The following is an 18,664-nucleotide window of genomic DNA, read 5'->3' on the forward strand; positions in this document are numbered from 1 at the left end:
ATTTGGTTACTCCCCCATGAAAGGTCTACTCTAAAGCAGGTATCATCTCATAAAAAGCATACTTTTTTTCCTAAGTCCCTTTAAAGGAATACTGTAGGGGGTCGGGGGAAAATGAGTTGAACTTACCCGGGGCTTCTAATGGTCCCCCGCAGATGTCTTGTGCCTGCGCAGCCACTCACCAATGCTTCGGCCCCGCCTCCGGTTCACTTCTGTTCTGGAATTTCAGACTTTAAAGTCTGAAAACCACTGCGCCTGCGTTGCTGTGTCCTCGCTCCCGCTGATATCACCAGGAGCAGACCATAGTGGCCCTGCGCAGTAAGCTCCTGGTGACTGACCTGAGGCTTTCTTAAGCCCTGTTAAAGCCCTCGCAATCTCCCTGGGTGACTTTGTCGACCGCAATTAGTCCCGAAAGCCTGGCCAAGTTGTGCTCCTTCGCGCATGCGCGGCCAGGTGCGCTACAGTCTCTGGGAGTGATCTGCACCTGCGCAAAAGTCCTGCACAGGCGCAGATTCCTCCCAGGGACGGGAGCGCGGTGGGCGAACGAGCCAGGCCACCAATGCGCGACTGTGCCAGGTTTTCGGGGACAATTGTGGGTGACAGAAGTCACCCATGGAGACTGCAAGGGACGAGCATCCTTAAAGGGGCTTAAGGAAGCCCCAGATAAGTATGGAACCTGAGACGCTTCTCATTGCTGGTACACTAAGTGAAATTTCAGCTAAAATTTGACAGCTAAACAAGTCATTTCACTTTTCTGTTGACATTTTTGTTCTCAAAATACTAACCAATCAAATGCTTTCACTGTCTGGGTGGATGTAAAACTCCAAAGAAAGCTGCTATTTTGGTTTGTGGCAGGTGTTAGCAATTTTACTCCTCTGCAGTGGTTTTTCCACCTTCCCAGGACTCTGGTGGGGAATTCTGCAGTATAATTCCTGGTATCAGCTGCCACATAGAGCCTAACAGTCTTTATACAGCAGCGCTTCCCAAGACAAGCTGCATCTGAATGGCTAGCAGCATAGATGTGCAGAGCCTAAATAAAGCAGGAAACACAACTTGCATTCAAAACAGATGCACCAAAATTATCATAATGGAGGGTATTAGCTTCCAAAAACAGTTTGCATGCAGAGTATTCCATACTAGACTCTTCCACCGTGATGAGTTCATACTTCATGGAAGAGACCCTACTAAGGGATTTAGTTCATAGTTTAGCATTTGTTTTGAATACAAAGTGTATTTGCCTCTAGAGAGCTCTGCACGCCTCTGTTGGTAGTCATTTTAGATGCAGCCTGTTTCAGGAGCACTGCCAATTCTTCCCTGTTGCTTAACAGTCTTTGTTGGGTTTTACATTTCTTTTAACGCATGAAAAATATGGCAAGGCCTCTACTAATAGTTTTGGTAGTAGCAACCATTAAACCTTGCTGGCCATTTACCAATACTGCGAGTGGTCTATTGTCTATAGCTTACATTTTTTCTGTGTAACACACCAATTACTTAAGCACTGATGTCCGGGACAGAGACACAGCGGGCACATATGTCTAAAATAGGGAGTACGAATGTTCTAGAGTTCTTCTGTATTCATGAAGCACAATATACACATAGGCTGGGTAATGTTATTCTTAATACATTTTAATGGGTCACATGTTTATGGGATGACAATAAGGCACTGCTAAGGTTACTGAGAATCTAACAACCTGGGGTTGAAGATTTTTCATTAGGCTTTGTTTTTTGGTAACCACATTACAAAAGCTAACAAAGATCAGAGGATGTGATGCCTGTGGATATGTTACAAACAGTGCTGGCACTGTCCGAGATCAAGTTTACTTTTTATCAAAAGGCATTCGACAACTGCATTGCGACAGGTGGAAAAGACAACTGTGCCCAGCAGGTCACAGGAGAGATATTACTCTCCCCACATTACTGCACAGGGCACGTCTGCATAGAGACCTACTTGATTTTATTTTTGGGGGGGGCCTGGAAAAGGGGGGTAACAAGAGTCATTTGGTATTATCTTCTTGTGCTTAAGCCATGTGACATTTCCGCCATCCAAACGTGTAAAATAAAATTCATAATTTAAATTTAATTAGCTTTGTTTAATCATATACTGTTGCTACTTTTATATATAAATATGTATATATAAAAGTAAGTCTGTTGGAGAATATACATATATATGTACTTGTGTGTGTATGTATATATCTATATATACACATACATACACACACGTATGAATACCACATTGCTGTGGCAACATAAAGGAAGTGGGGGGTCAGAGTTGTCACTAGTCTCTTGCTCTCACAATCCATCCTCTTCTTGTTTTTATCTAGGGAGTTTGGGTCTTGTCCCGTCCCACTCTTCCTGTGCAAGGAGGAAAGGCGTGGCCTTGTCCTGCTTTGCTATCCATACGGACACTCAATGCAGATCTTTGGATGTGCAGTCATCTGTTTCTGATGCCAGAGGAAGAGGACAACTTTTACCTGAAATACAAAACAAGGGTTAAAAAATATAACCATGTATAGTAAGCTGCGTACAGTACTATTGTCATTTGTCTTCTCAACAAGATTTATGAATGTACGATATACTTGTCATTTTTGAAAGCCTAAAAGGCAAATTTTGTAAAAAAGTAATCAAATTAATAAGAGTACAGTTTAAGTATTTCCTTTGTAAATGAACATTTCAAATTCAAAAATCCATTGTACAGCTGTACGCCTAATTCATACAGGTTTAAAAGGGCACTCTAGCGAAATTTAGTCCACGGGGATAACCGTAGTAGCATGTTTCTAATAGTAAGAGCAGTACACATTGGGTAGTGTATCGGTTTACAAAGGTCTGCTGGATAATTTATAGCACATGTACAGGTCCTGGCATCAGAGGGAGGAAAGGGACATCCTCCTCTGTTCAGCTGTAACAGCCGATTTCTCTCCTCTTCGCGCTGTGAGATAAAAGCCTGTTCTAATGCAGGCTCAGTCAGCAGCAATTACGGATATCTTTGGTAAATTAACAGGCAGCTTCCTTTTTATTTACCTAAGACCTTCCACAGCAGATATCTGTACTTGGTGCTGAGCCTGCAATACAGAACAGGCTTTTATCTCACAGCACACAGAGGAGAGAAATCAGCTTTTACAGCTGAACAAAGGTGGATGTCACTTGCCTCTTACCGAGCCAAGATCTGTAAGAATGCTATAAATTATCCTATCCAGCCGACCTTCGTAAACAGAATAACTACCTAATACGTGTTGCTCTTACTATTAGAAACATGCTACTATCCCAGTAGCCTAAATTTTGCTGTAATGCCTCCTGAAGATCACCGGAGTAGTTTACTGTGAGCAGGATGTGGTCCTATAACTGTTCAGCAGCAAATTCCTGTAAAGTACGAGTTAACGTCCAACAGAGGTTGTAGTGTTACATAGCGGTTGACGTGAGGTCCAGGCCATTTTCATGCGTAAAACTGAAGATGGATGAGGTGTGCAGGCAAGTGAGAGGTTTGTTAACCTGCAGCCAATCCATTTTTCTTGTCCATCCTACATCCCTAAGCAGCATGTTCACTACTACTAAAATAAGGGGATTCTGAGAAATGTAGTCTGGCATTTATTGCAAAGTGTTATGTTGTAATACCTGATTTGGGATATTGTTGAATTTGACGAATATAGTATAAATACTACAAAGCCCTAAAGATATTCAGCTGATGGTGTAAAAAAAACAAACAAAAAAACTAGGGCTACTATTTCGTAAATAGTTCACAGCAACCATGCTGTGCGTGGAAGTGTGTCATTTAGAGAGGTCCACACCCCTAGAACCCTTTTCTAAATGATGGATGCCTCTCCAGGTCATGTGAGTGCTGTGATGGTGGTCAAAATGCACCACAGTTCCTTTCACAACTTCACAAAAAACGACTATTGAAATTAAACAAAACAGCAATGCGAGTACCCTGTAAGGGAAGTGTAACCATTCCCTTAACCAGTATAGAGCACATCAGCCAGTCCATTTCAACGATCTTCTATTGAGTAAAATGATAACACATCATAACTTATGTGAGTCATGTACATTCTGTATGTGCGCACAACACAATAAAAGTGAGACAGTTTGGAAGTCTTGGTGTACTGCAATGTACTGAAATAAAAATAGTTCTGTACGAAACACTTGGGTTTTGGATGTGATGTAAAGGGACTAATTTTAGCAGCTTTAAATCTGGGAGCACACTTGTCACGTTTTCGTGGGCTGTTAACGTGTTTATGTCGCTCTGCATTTGCATTTCCCGCGTTTGTGATTTTTCAGATGCAACAAAATAGATTTAAGTCGGGAATGCATGCATCATGTGGAAAAAGCAGAGAGCGCCTGACTTTAAATTGCTGAAAGACGCGATTCCAAAGCCAGCTCTTTTTATCAATGCATTTTGCTGCACATGGTAAAACAGGCATGAATCTGACACGTGTGCTACCTGCCTGAAGCAGGAGGAAAATAATCTTTTGACAAACAATATACTAGCCAACCCAGCAGGTGGGGCTTCAATAAAAGGGTTTTTTTTTTGTTTTTTGTTATGTTTCTAGAAAAAAAGTAGTGAAAATACTTCTTGTGAAAAACACACACAAAAAAAAAAAAAAAAAACCACACACCGCATACCTTTTAATAGGCTGCAAAAAAAGTTTTAAAGTTATAACTGGTGGGTGTTGAACACTAAGGGCCCGTTCAGATCAGAAATGCGGATGGCTATGCGTGCGGACCGCAACGCGTACGAACGCATGGCCATCCGCGTTTGTGTGCGTTGCGTGGCTGATCCCATCACTGAAAAGTGAATGGGACAGCCACGCGTTTTTGCAAAATCTGCGTGCAGCATGCGTTCCCGGACCGCACAGGTCCGGAACGCATGCAGTGTGAACATCAGACATTGCACTCTATGCAATGTCTGATGTCGTGCGTTTTGGCCACCTGCATGCGTTTCCAAAACGCGGCTGGAAACGCGTGCAGTGTGAACGGGCCCTGATTCTAAATAATAAAGTAGCACTTTTTGAAAATTCTAAATAATTCTAATTGTCAAATATTAATATACTTTCACTGTAAATATGTTATTAGTAAGAACATTGGGGCAATATTATAAAACACTGTGGCAGGAGAATTAGAGGAAAGGTTAAGCAGATGTTTAGGGTCGAGTATTGTGATTGGACGCCTAAAGCAACGGCTCCACATACTTTACTCCAAATTTCCCTACAGCAACCAATTTGTTTGAAACCTTTGTGCAGCAACGGTCATGTTTCATAACAGTGTGTTTGTTGCACTATAAATTCATCAAGAATGTGTGGTTAATTTGTGTGCAATTGAAATTAACTTCTCTTTACTCCTCGCAATTGCTCTATAGGACATCTGTCACTAAAAGGAAGTTACTTTTGAATAAAAGGTTTGGCATTTTGCTTACGATCATACTTTTTAAAATGTGCTGTTACTTTCTATTAGACATCTGTGTAAAACGAAGGAAAGTGACTTTAAAGTTTATTAGCCGTCTAATTTACATAAATTGATGGTGATGGATTGAGAATGAAAGGCTTAACTCACAAAAAGCTGCTGTACTTTTCTCTGCTGTTCACCCTTTACCAAGTAAGGATCGGGTTGGCGTGGCTTCCGGCTTGGAGGAGAAAGTGCGGCAGTGAGTCTTGCAACGCGTCCAATAGGACGCGTGCAAGACGTTTGAAACGCATAGAAGACAGCGGACTTGTGGGTAAATAACCCCCTCTCTCCCAGCTGCACACCTTAAACCTCATTTAAATCACAAATTCGAGTCGAAACTTAGCCGCGGAGGGAGACCGGAGGGCACCGAAGGACGGCTGCAGGAGGCTTGGGAAAGCCCCAGGTAAGTGAATTTTTTTGGGGCCCACGGTTAAGGTTCCCTTTAAAGTCACTTTTACACAAACCTTTAATCATCATCAATAGCACTATTTTAAATGCCTGTATATACCATTGCAAGCAAGAACATACCACACTAAGGGCTGGTTCAGACGGACGTCTGCGTGGCGTCGCGTCTGGGGGCGTTGCGGCGGCTGCACGGTCAGGCTTTCAGTAGCCTTCGGTCGCAGGGGAACATTAGCCGTCGCGGTTGGCCGCTCCCTGGAAGCAACATGTCGCTTCCAGGGGCAGCCCGAACGCTCGTGAAAATCGGGACCCGAACGCCGCGTTCGGGTAAAAGCGCGCAAAAGCTCGGTGTAAACGCTCCCATTCACTTGAATGGGAGCGTTTACCGCAACGTTCCGAACGCTTGCGGTAAACGCTCCGCAAGCGTCCGTCTGAACCAGCCCCAACTCCTTTCAGACCATTCAGGACCAAAGCCTTTTTTTTTTTTTTTTTTTTTTTACTACACACACTTTATCAATGTGACTGGCTCTCAGTGATCCGGACCACAAGAGCCAATGAAAATCGCTCCTGACTGAGTTAAGGAGCTCTGCTGTCTTAATACAATAGAGATCTTTGCTGGCAGGGACGCGCTATTGCGTCCCATGCACAGGATCAGCGGCGTTAAAAAACTATACCGCATCGGGCTAGGCAGCCATGAGTGCGGTGTAGTTTGAACTTACGGCTGCTTCTGAAGTGGTTAAAGTGAACCTGGAGTGAAAATAAACTTATGAGATAAATAGTTGTATGTGTAGTAACAATAAATAGAACATTAGTAGTAAACAAAAGTCTCTTTTTTTCCCCATTTCATAGCTTTATTTTTAACATTGCATCAGACTGTCACAGTTGCAGTTTAGACTCCACACTCTGCCTTTTAGGGCCCTTTTAAACTACGTCCAAATAGGCAGCATTTATCCGCATGCCAGGTGGATGGGGAAACATTGCCTATTCAGATAATCGGCTTGTTGTCCGAATAGCATTGCGGTTTGATTCAGATGTCATGCTGTAGTTTTCTTCTGCAGCACGCATCCAAATCCCTAAAGCTGCGCATTTGCCTGCAGCTTCGCAAAAGCATGGGGCAACATTCAATTCAGAAATGGACACAGCACTCCAGTGAAAACTGGAAAGAAACAGAAGTAGTGACCCATTGAAGTTTCATGCAATAAAACCGTATCTCAATCTCCCCATCATGCTCTCCCCACCCTCCACCACCCTCAGGTCGATGGCAGAGTTATCTGCATAACCTAGACCCAACTGCATTAGCCAATCCCCTCCACTCCCTTATATCCATCCTCCCAAACTTTACCTGCCCAAACCAAGCTGTGGCCCAATACAACCAGGCCCTTTTAGCAGCCCTAGACATTGCTGCACCCCCCACATTCCGCCCCAGCCGTCCCATCAACCCCCAGCCCTGGCACAATGCACACACTCGCAACCTCCAAAAACGCCTATGAACACAAATGGAGGAAATCCCGCCTCAACTCCGACTTCTTGGACTACAAGGCCAACCTGCAGCTGTTCTATTCCACATTAATTGATGCTAAACGAAAATACTTTGCTGCCCTGATCGGATCCCAAGCCTCCAACCCTCAGCGTCTCTTCGCCACCTTCAACTCCCTACTTAACCCCACCACTCCTCCCCCCACCTCCACCCTCTCAGCCACTGATCTGTCCACCCACTTTACCGACAAAATAGCCAGCATCCGACGGGGAATCTCATGCCTCCACTCCACCACTTCTTATGGCCCATACTCACGGGCAACTTTTTTGGGCTGTCGCTAGCACACGGGAGCATGTGCGCGACAGCTCGGTGACAGCTTGTCGCCAGGTCCCTCCGCGTACACACGTGGAAGTGGGATCAGCTGTGCGACGGAAGCTGTCGCCGACGTTCCTCCCCTGCCGCCGGAAGCTCCGTGTTGTGGATAGAGGTTGCTGTCGCTAGTCCGCATACTCACGCGGACTAGCGACAGTTGCGGCGGCAAATGTCGCCAGGCGATTGACCGCGCCAATCGCCCGGCGACAGCAGCGACGAGCGACGGATTGGGGTGCGCGCCCATGTTGCGCCTCATACTCACGGGCAACCTGTCGCGGCAACACGCGCGCGCCGCGTGTTGCGGCGACAATTGTAGCCCGTGAGTATGGGCCATTACTCTCCCACCAATACCTCTCCCCCACCCCACCCACCACTCACTGCCTTTACTCCTATCAGAGGATGAAGTCAGAAGTCTCCTAGCCACCTCCAGCCCCCAAGACCCTTGTGCCATACAACTGCCTCCATCCTCACTTCCCTGTTCTGTCTCCTGTCCTCACCTCTCTGTTTAACCTCTCCCTCTCCACGGCCACCTTCCCCTCTGACCTCAAACAATCCACTTTACTTCCCCTACTTAAGAAACCCTCACTAGACCCCTACCTTCCATCCAGCTACTGCCCTATCTCCTTACTCCTTTTTGCATCTAAACTCCTGGAGCGTCTAGTCCAGGCATGGGTATCCAAGACCTTGCCCTAGCATGGTTCTCCTCCTACCTCTCAAATCGCTCCTTCAATTGTTCCTCCTCAACCTCCATCCCACTTTCAGTTGGGGTCCCCCAAGGCTCTGTTCTTGGTCCCCTGCTGTTCTCCATTTACACAGCCTCCATCGGAAAACTCATCTCCTCTCTGGGTTTCAACTATCGCCTATATGCAGATAACACCCAGATTTACCTCCATACCACTGACCACCATGGAGAAGGTATCCTCTGGCCTCTCGGATATTTCATCCTGGATGTCTGCCAGGTTCCTAAAATTAAACCTGGATAAGACTGAACTCCTAATCTTCCCGCCTCGTGCTGCCTCACCCCCCACTGACCTCTACGCCACTGTCAATGCAATGGCACAATCATTTATCCAACCACACAAGCCCGCTGCCTGGAAGTCACCCTGGAGTCAGCCCTCTCCTTCACCTCCCACATCCAAACCGTAGCTAGGGCCTGCTATTTTTACTTCTGCAACATCTCCAAAATCCGGCCTTTCCTGACCCCAGACACTGCCAAACTCCTTGTCCATGCCATCATCTCCCGCCTGGACTACTGCAACTCCCTCCTGTCAGGCCTCCCTCAAAACCGCATCACCCCCCTACAATCCACCATGAACGCAGCTGCCAGACTCATCTACTTTTTCTCACCGCTATGTCTCCACGACTCCGCTACGCAAATCCCTTCATTGGCTTCCAATTCACTTCAGAATTAGCTTCAAGATCCTACGTTTGGCATACAAATCCATACACAAGTCCTGCCCAACCTACATCTCTGGCCTGGTCAGCAGATATACACCTGGCCGCCCACTTCGCTCCTCCAACAACCTCCTCTTAACCACCCCACGCATCTCGCACTCCCTTGCACAACTGCAGGACTTCACTAGAGCTGCCCCCATTCTGTGGAACTCTCTCCCACTGCCCATCAGGCTCGCCCCCTCCAACACCTTCAAAAAAGCACTCAAAACTCACTTCTTCAAGGAGGCCTATAACTTCTTGCTGCACCCCCTCCTTTCGTGTAACCAACCCCTCCCTCTAGATTGTAAGCCTTTGGCAGTGCCCTCTCCCCTTGTGTATCATACTTGACTGTGTGCACTTTACCCAGAATTTGGAACTTGTAATTTTTACCACTACCACTCCAGTGTATGATCCGACATTGTACTACTATCTGCATTGTGTTGTGTATCTTATTGCTATTACCTGTATTGTTCTGTCACCCTTGTTCTGTCACCCCTGTTATCGTCTGTAATCCTATTTATTGTACAGCGCTGCATAATATGTTGGCGCTATAGAAATCTAATAAATAATAATCTCAAGTTGTCTCTCACTGTTTCTAGGCTGTTTAAGCTCTTCAGAAAACTGGAATTCTACAAGCTGACTAGCTCAGAGAAACTCTTTTTCATAGATCATAACTCAAGTTTTGTAACTCTTCCTGTTCTGGAAACCAGAAAGGGACATCACAATTTCTTTGTATAACTAGTATCATATGTGTATATGTTTACCTCTTCATGTCACTCCAGGTTCACTTTAAAATAACCCTTTCAAGACACCTCCCCTCTAACTTCAGAATGAATACTCAAATACTTTTATGTTTCTACCTGCTTTACTCACACTTCAAAAAAGCTGTCAGTTAATTAAATTCCTTCCCCAGCTGGAAGTAAAATAATTACCAATTCAAACCACTGTATTTAAACTCAAAGCAATTCTGATCTAGCACAGTTTTGAAGTGTTCCTGCACTAAAAAAAAACAAAAATGATGTGGCCATACACGGGCTTCATCCAGCCCCCATAATCTTTGTGGCCCCAAAGCTTTATCCACCATTGAATGTTGCAACTGAGTCTAGTCGCAGTCACAGCAGTTCCTTTGTACTCCACACTTTCCTTGTGCATGTTCCCTACAGCTTTGCACAGCACCCGTGGTCTGGAACGCTGCGGACATGCACAGTTCTGATAAAATTGTAGCTGCGCATGCCAAAAATGCTCACAGCCATAACTGCTATGCACAGCCAATTGGGATCGTGCACAAGGAGGGTGTAAGTGGACTGAGCACGCACAGTTCTGATTGGTAAAGCAAAAAACAGGGCAAAACGCAGGGGCTACATAGATTTAAAGGGATTGAAACAAGCCCCAGGAATGGTCACATCACCACATTTAGGCTGCTTTCACATTGGGACGTTACAGGCGCACGTTAGAGCAGCCTGTAATGCAACCCAACGCACAGTAATGAAAAATCAATGGGCTGTTCACAGTGCCCACGTTGTGTTACATTGTAACGCTGGACTTTATTTGAAAGTTCAGCATGCTGTGCGTTCTAAGCGGCTTTACCCGCGTTAGACTGTTTGCACATGCTCAGTATTGTGGTTTTTTTTATTTTGAGCAGGAGAGGAGGAGGGGAGATTCCCCTATTGTTAGCCAAATGGCTAATTAATATTCACTGCACTGTAGTGATGGGAAGTTCGGCTCGATTCATTGAATCGATTCAATGAAAAGAGCCAGACTTTCTATCGCTACTGTTCAGAATCGATTCATTGAAAAGAGCCAGACTTCCTATTACTAGGTTCAGTCCTGCTGCTCTGCCTCTGAATCGATTCTGAACAGTAGAGATAGGAAGTCCGGCTCTTTTCAATAAATCGATTCATTGAAAAGAGCCGGACTTCCCATCACTACTGCAGTGTTTACTTCCTGGAGCGGCCGCTGATTGGCTGGCGGGACCACATGATGCGGAGTGTTCCGATCACGTGGTCCCCGCAAGGTATGAGACAAAAAAGGCGCACCAACAGCCGCACATTGCGGCTCACTCTGGCGTCCACCTCCAACACCAGCATGTGTTGCGTTAGGGGTACGTTATGCAACCTTAACGTCCCCTAAAACGCAACGCCTTGGTGTGAAAGAGGCCTTAAAGTAGCTCTAGTTCTTTGTAAATAAATCACTAACATTTTTAAAATGTAAAATACATGCTCACACATACATTTAGGATGTATATGTTCCAAGAGTAAAATGCAATATATATTACTTTCCTGCGTCACTGACCCCTACAGTAGGTAGTAAAAATACTTCTGGACTATTTCTTTTATTCCTTACAAAACAACTTCCTACAAATGATCCACACCAATATTTTAGCCAGCCTCCCTACTCGCTGTACACTATTTTGACAGTTGGACTGAGCAACTGCTATTGAAAATAAAGAAAATCCCTAGAACCACCCAAAAGGAGATGAACCAGTTAAAAATCTGGCAAATTAGTCATGATTTTACTACCTACTGCAAGTAGCAGCGACACAGAAAAGGAAACAAAATGATAGCATATTTTACTCAGGGACAAATGTACATCTTAAATGTATGCATATGTATGTATTTTACATATCACAATCTTTTAAAATTATAGTCCTTTAAGCCAATAGTGTGTTTGAAAAGGTATTTTATTATACAAGACTTGCAGGTGTTTAGGGAATGAAGATAAGAGCATACTTTGTATGTTGTGAAGGAGGACAGTCTGTGGTTGGTCTGTCTGGGAGAGGAGGCAGCTGGACTTTCTGTTCACTACTGTGCAAAGAGCTGGATTCTCTAAAATTGAAAACATAATGTGGATTACATTGTGAATTTTAGAAAATGCATAACACTGCAGAGACCTGTCTTAGGGCCCATTCACACTTGTGCGCTTTACAATAGATTTCAGCATCGCTAGAGTTTTGAAAAACGCTTGTCCAACGAAAAGTATATGGAAGTGTTCTCTTCTAAGCGATTTGCTGAAACGCAAATGTGTTGCCTGCAGCACTTTCTGAGCGATTAGGGTTTCAATGTTAAGTATAGGAGCGCTGATAAATCGCTCTGGAAGTGCTGGCCTGTTCACAATCCACAGCAATTCCCAGCGATTTTACCCATCAAACCTTGCAGTTTACCCACAAAACACCTCTTTTTCCTGTGCATATGTCATTTCCTGTTTATGGAATAAAATCGCTGCAAAATTTCCAGGAAAAAATGCTGGAAAACTCCAGAAAATTGCTCAGCGTTTGCGTTCTAGTGTGAATGGGCCCTGATTGCACACTGTAATATGAGGAGGTGGGCCAGGCATACAATATATTACCTGTTAAAATACACCTACTGTAAGTAAACATGTCACTCCATAAAGTGGCTTATGGTGCCAGATCAAAAAGCAGAACAGAGGCAATGCATTTACAGTTGTGTTCAAAATTATTCAACCCCCACTGAAATTGAGTGTTTTGGCCAGTTTGACATTGATTTTGGTCATTTCAGTCATCTTGTTTATAATTAAATCAAAGAGGCACTTGTAAGTCAGACAAATATAACATAACATTTATAATGAAATAACCACAACAAATGTCTTTTCTGTGCTCACATCATTATCAGTTTTATTCAACCCCCAAATGACATTCATTCTTAGTACTTAGTACAACATCCTTTTCCAGTTATAACAGCTTTTAAACGTGAAGCATAGCTTGACACAAGTGTCTTGCAGCAATTTATTGGTATCTTAGCCCATTCTTCATGGGCAAAAGCCTCCAGTTCAGTCACATTCTTAGGCTTGCACGCTGCAACTGCTCTCTTTAAGTGCCACCAGAGGTTCTCAATCGGATTTAAGTCTGGTGACTGCCACGGCCACTCCAAAATGTTCCAGCCTTTAATCTGCAACCATGCTCTAGTGGACTTGGAGGTATGCTTGGGATCATTGTCCCGTTTAAAGGTCCAACGTCCCCCAAGCCTCATGTTTGTGACGGACTGCATAACATTTTCATCCAATATCTCCTGGTACTGAAGAGAATTCATGGTACCTTGCACACGCTGAAGCTTCCCTTGTACCTGCAGAAGCAAAACGGCCCCAAAGCAGGATTGACCCCCCCGCCATGCTTCACAGTAGGCAAGGTGTTCTTTTCTTCATATGCCTTGTTCTTCCTCCTCCAAACATAGCGTTGATCCATAATGTGGCTGAACTGGAGGCTTTTGCCCATGAAGAATGGGCTAAGATACCTGTAGATCGCTGCAAGACACTTGTGTCAAGCTATGCTTCACATTTAAAAGCTGTTATAACTGGAAAAGGATGTTGTACTAAGAATGAATGTCACTTGGGGGTTGAATAAAACTGATAATGATGTGAGCACAAAAAAGACATTAGTGGTTATTTCATTATAAATGTTATGGTATTTGTCTGACTTGCAAGTACCTCTTTGATTTAATTGTAAAAAAAAGATGACTGAAACAATCAAAATCAATGTCAAACTGGTCAAAACACTCAATTTCAGTGGGGGTTGAATAATTTTGAACACAACTGTAAGTCAAAAAAGTAATTTCCCTGTAAAGAGCACCACTGTTATATCATAATTCCATCGATCAAAAGAACAAAGAACCAATTCACAATTATATTCAAAAAGTAACAAAAGTTTATTGATAACCCAAAAAGTGTCATTCAACTTTAAAAACAAATAAAATATAACAAGGACTGGGCAGCCCATGTCATTCAACCACAGAGAATAATCCAAACAAAGCAAGGAATGACATTGGTCATTCACACAGATCCTTCTGATGAAATGGCTGTTTTAGCCACGCTATGCATTAAGGAACTATTATTGCATGGACTCTCCAATCCTCATTTCCTCCTATGGGTTTGTATGGTCATACAGCAGGTAGTATCATATCCTAGTATTTGCACTGCCATTGCATTGGGGCACATTAGCTTGTATTATTATATGAATATTGTTGCACTTTATTACTATTTATTATTTTATAATTGATGGCTGATGCCTACATCTAGCACTTTTGTGTACGCTAGATTAATTGTATGTTTACTGTATGACCCGGGACATACTCCTGCATGGGCTGTTGCAGCCCCTGCTGGAGAGGTTCTGTCCTTGCTGTATTTGGATTATTCTCTGTGCTTGAATGACATAGGCTGTCCAGTCCTTGTTATATTTTAATTGTTTTTAAAGTCGAATGACACTTTTTGGCTATCAATAAACTTTTGTTACTTTTTGAATATAATTGTATTGAATTGGTTCTTTGTAGTTTTTGATCAAGGAATTATGATAGGACAGTGGTGCTCTTTACAGGGAAATTGCTTTTTCGACTTCTATCCATATCTCTTCCCTAGCACACTGTACATAGCCATCATTATTGTCTTTATAGCGGTGCGCACCTGTTGCTCTTATTGAGAGGCAATGCATTTACAATTTCATTAGCATTTAAATGTTAATCTACTGTATAAGCGGTTAAAATAAGGTTTGCTCTGGTTAAATAATAAAATCTGGAAGGCCTCTGCAACTATTTCAATCTGCACAAATGTCAAGGATAGATACCTGAATTGGATGAGACGTACCTAGGCGGATGACCAGGACTCAGGTGCCAACTGGAGCTTTGTGATTGGATTGCTAAATGATCTGTGATTGTGGAGAGTCAGGCTTTGTACACAACTATTCTCTCTGGGTAATCAGGCAAATTTAAAGGAAAAAACGCAGATAACCAAAACGCCCCACAGTTACTTGGCAAAATGCCAGCAGTGACATCGCTTGTGTGATTGCACCAAGCTCAAGTAATTTACTTTGGGGCATACATTTGAAATCGGCACCGGTAGACTTGGGCGCAGGATAGAGCTGGTATATGGCTGATCCTGCTTCTGCACAAGTCCAGGCCGTGTTAATTACTATTCCCCCTCCAGGCCACCATGGATAGTAGGGAATTATATAATTCGTCTTACAGCGATTGCTGGAGGCAGAAGTATTGTGTTTTTTAAGCAACTTCGGCTCCGTCTACTGACGGCGCAGATGTTACTCACTGAGCGCTGTGTGATACGATTCCTATAATAGTCTATGGTGGCGGCTGCGCCCAAATCTAGCAGCTCTGAGAAGCACTGCTCGGACTCTGGGAGCATGATAAATCTGCCTCTGGCATGGAGTCCTTCTCAGGGGGAGGGTAGATAGCCAGCCAGCAACCTCTTATTACTGTTGGATGGGTGGAAGGGCTATAGCTACTGGGACTACTCATGTGTCCTCAGAGTATCCTGGGATGACGAATTTGGGCTATTAATTATCTGCCTCGTACCAAGTGTACTAAGGGTAGGCAGAGCTGATGAAGGGTGTGGCAGGGGTTTCATGTTATCCGCAAATTGAGGACTCCATTGGTAATTATAGTAAACAAAGCCAACAAGGTGCTCCACAATTTGCCACTATTGTTTGCTAATGTTCTGGGGCGTGACAAGTACACAGTGGCCATATTTTAGGCTTCCTCTGTGCCCCTATAAACTGAGGGGGCCCAGCTTTGCCAGTGTACCCCCAGTCTTGGTGCTGTAAACCTGATTCAGGGCTCTGAGAGAACCCAGTGGGAGGAAGGGTGCATGCTGTCTTCAATCGCGTCCCCAAACATTCTAAACATGTGCAGTTCGGAAACATTTGTAACCACGCATTAGCAGGGCTCCTGCACACAGCCGTGGGGCTCCCCACGTGGGGCTCCCGCACACAAAGAGTGCACAAAACCACCACACTGTTCAAAACAAAACTACAGGAGATTTTCAGCAGACACATTTAGGCCTCTTGCACACTGCAAGCGATTCCGATTTTTAATCAGTTTTTACATCCGATTCAGATTCCGATTTGCAGTTTGCTCCCTGCACACTGCAAATCGGAATCTGAATCGGATGTAAAAACCGATTAAAAAGCGGAATCTGAATCGCTTGCAGTGTGCAAGAGGCCTAAATGTAGTTAATTTATATGTTTATTTTTAAGTAAATAGGCCACCCAATGTTTACATACTTATTGCACCAAGCTTCCTTTAGAAGAATAACATGTACAGAGTGACCTGTAGATGGTGTCTCCTCTAGCAGTCCGTAGTTGTCACTTAAAGTGGCTTTCCAGCCAAACCTTTTTATTTTAGTTCTAGATAGAGTGGATAGGAACTAGAATGCGTTTAGCAATTACATCTGTGCACCGTTCTGGGGAGATTTCTCTTTACCTCCTGCTCCGGGAGTGAGGAGAATCTGTTTAATAGGCGAATGCTTCACAGATGAAAAACTTTCCACAATACTAAAACTATAATTGTATTTCTTTGCGTGCGCCCACTGAAAATATTACATCTCACTTCCTCTTCTCACTATTCCAGTCAGCAGAGGTGAGGAGAAATGTCTTCCACTAATACAAAGACAACAAAACAGAAAAACCAGCAGAAACCCACGCCACGATTTGTAAAAAAAATAAAAAAAATAATCTGCTTGGGTTTCACTTTAAAGAGACTCGAACAAAATGTTCAGCCTTTTTTCTACTATCCTACAAATTCCTATATCTATTCTAAAGTGCTCTAACTTACTGCAGCCTTTTTTAGTTGTTCCATTGCTGTAATAAATCAAATTTACTCTCCTTTGTCAGGCTTGTGGGCCTAAAGAGGAAGTGGCTGTAATTGTTTACAGACAGGAGGAGGTTACATTGATAGCCCTGCTCTGAGTCTGAGTCTTTCACACACTGAAAACTGTGAAAAGCAGCGCTCACACATTCCCTGCTCTCAGTAACTCAGTATCATCTACTGATAAAAGCTGAAAATTGTGAGAAGCATAGCTCATAGACTATTGCAGAATGCAGACACGGACCTGCTATCAGTAATCACTACTAAAGATTGCAGCATTCTTTACAAGGTAAAACACTTCTAACCTATGAAATAAACTTTAAAGGCTGAATTTATTATTCTATAATATAACCTTTCATGGAAACTGTAATGCAGTTTACAGGAAAATGCAATATTATGATGAACTTCCTGTTTGTCAGCCATATTTTTTGTTTACAAAACTGCTTTTTTTGGGCCAGGATCCTAGTGGGGAGCAGCGAAAATGTGACAGAGGGGGACAGGAGATGAAAACCTACAGGCTGGTATGTTTATTTCTATGAAGTTTTTAGGATACAGATTCTCTTTAAGGTTGCTCAAAATCTCTCAAAGAAGTGGCAGTTCAGTCAGGTAGTAAAGCATGAGGCCTCACTTTTTAGTGTGGTAGTTCACACAGCACACAACTTACATTAAAGTAGTAGCACACTTATTCATTGCCATCAGAGGGCATAGAACTGCTAAAGACCCTCCATACCTGGAACACGCTTTCTTCCCAACATATGGTTAGCCGCATCCGCCCGGGCAGTAGTTGAAATCTACGCCATTTGTGGTTGTTTATTCTTGCCAGGGTGTAGATTTCAACTTCTGTGTTCGTGACGATGCTGCCGCCTGCTCGATCTGCTGTCATGCTGACAGCAGAGCTCTGTATCCTGGTCTGCCAATTTTATTGGCTCCTAACTTGTGATCACTGTAAGCCAAATCACAGTGATCACAGCTCATATTTTAGCAGATGAATCTCTAGTCCTTGAGGGGCAAGAGACACCATGTATACAAATGGTTAATATGGTTATAGGGGGCACCCCAGGGGCATACTATAAACAAGGGGCCCTCAGCAAACATCTGCTTCCCTAACACTCACAAACCCTTTTCAGTCTTCCCTTGTGGCCCATTTGTTAGCTTGGTGGTCATATAACAAGTGTGGCCCCAACAAAACCTGATCTAAAGGATGGACCCCTGTATAGGAGGGAATGTAGGTAGTGGGGACCTTCACAACTCTGGGCTGCTTCGCTAAAGGTGTCAATTCCAATTGTAACAAGTAGGTTAACAGAGAAGCAGCTATACTATGGCAGAATGAGTGACCACCTATGATACAAAGTAGCTACCTTCTCTGTTTAACTTTTTGTCTGTAGACTGGAGCCACAGAAATAATGGATAAAAGGTACACTGCAGGTAGTCTTCATGCCCCCTGGAGAAGTAAAGTCATTGGTAACTGCAAGTTACTTTATTTGTGCGCCTATTTTTCAAGATAAACAGAAAGGACTTTCTGACTTTAAAGCGGATCCGAGATGAAAAACTAACTATAACAAGTAACTTGTCTATATATCTTATCTAAAGTTCAGATAGTTTACACAGCAAATCTAACTGCAAATAGCTTTAATAGAATATGATTATTTTTCCCTGTGATACAATGACAGCAGCCATGTTGTTTGTAAACATTACACACAGACCAGCTTATCTCAGCCTGTGAAAAAAACCTAATCCCCATCTTCCTCCCCTCTGCAATCTCTGGCTAGTAATACCTCCCCCTCCTCCTGTCCAGACTGAGCTCCCATAAGCCCTTGCTACTGTCTGAAAATGCCAAGGCGCTCTGAAAAACTGTGGGAGAGGTTTAGTTTATAGGGAATTAGAGTATTAAAACAAAAAAAAAAGTATTTGGCTTGAGAAATGCCCTATAAACAATAGGAAAGGAACA

At 43.6% G+C, this 18,664-nt stretch overlaps 1 protein-coding gene across 2 annotated transcripts in view; it reads right to left on the reverse strand.

Moving 5' to 3' along the window:
* Positions 1-1,602: 1,602 nt before the first annotated feature.
* The window catches only part of LOC137521674 (serine/threonine-protein phosphatase 6 regulatory subunit 1-like), a 150,824-nt gene continuing 133,762 nt past the window's right edge, over positions 1,603-18,664 (reverse strand). For both annotated transcript variants that reach the window (XM_068241263.1, XM_068241264.1), the window contains 2 exons: positions 11,845-11,940; positions 1,603-2,468 (listed from right to left, as the gene is read on the reverse strand). In XM_068241263.1, coding sequence (XP_068097364.1) covers positions 2,465-2,468; positions 11,845-11,940 — 100 coding nt within the window. In that variant the 3' untranslated portion in view covers positions 1,603-2,464. The remainder of the gene's footprint in view (positions 2,469-11,844; positions 11,941-18,664) is intronic.

This window comes from Hyperolius riggenbachi, chromosome 6 (assembly GCF_040937935.1).
Source record: "Hyperolius riggenbachi isolate aHypRig1 chromosome 6, aHypRig1.pri, whole genome shotgun sequence".
Lineage (NCBI taxonomy): Eukaryota > Metazoa > Chordata > Amphibia > Anura > Hyperoliidae > Hyperolius > Hyperolius riggenbachi.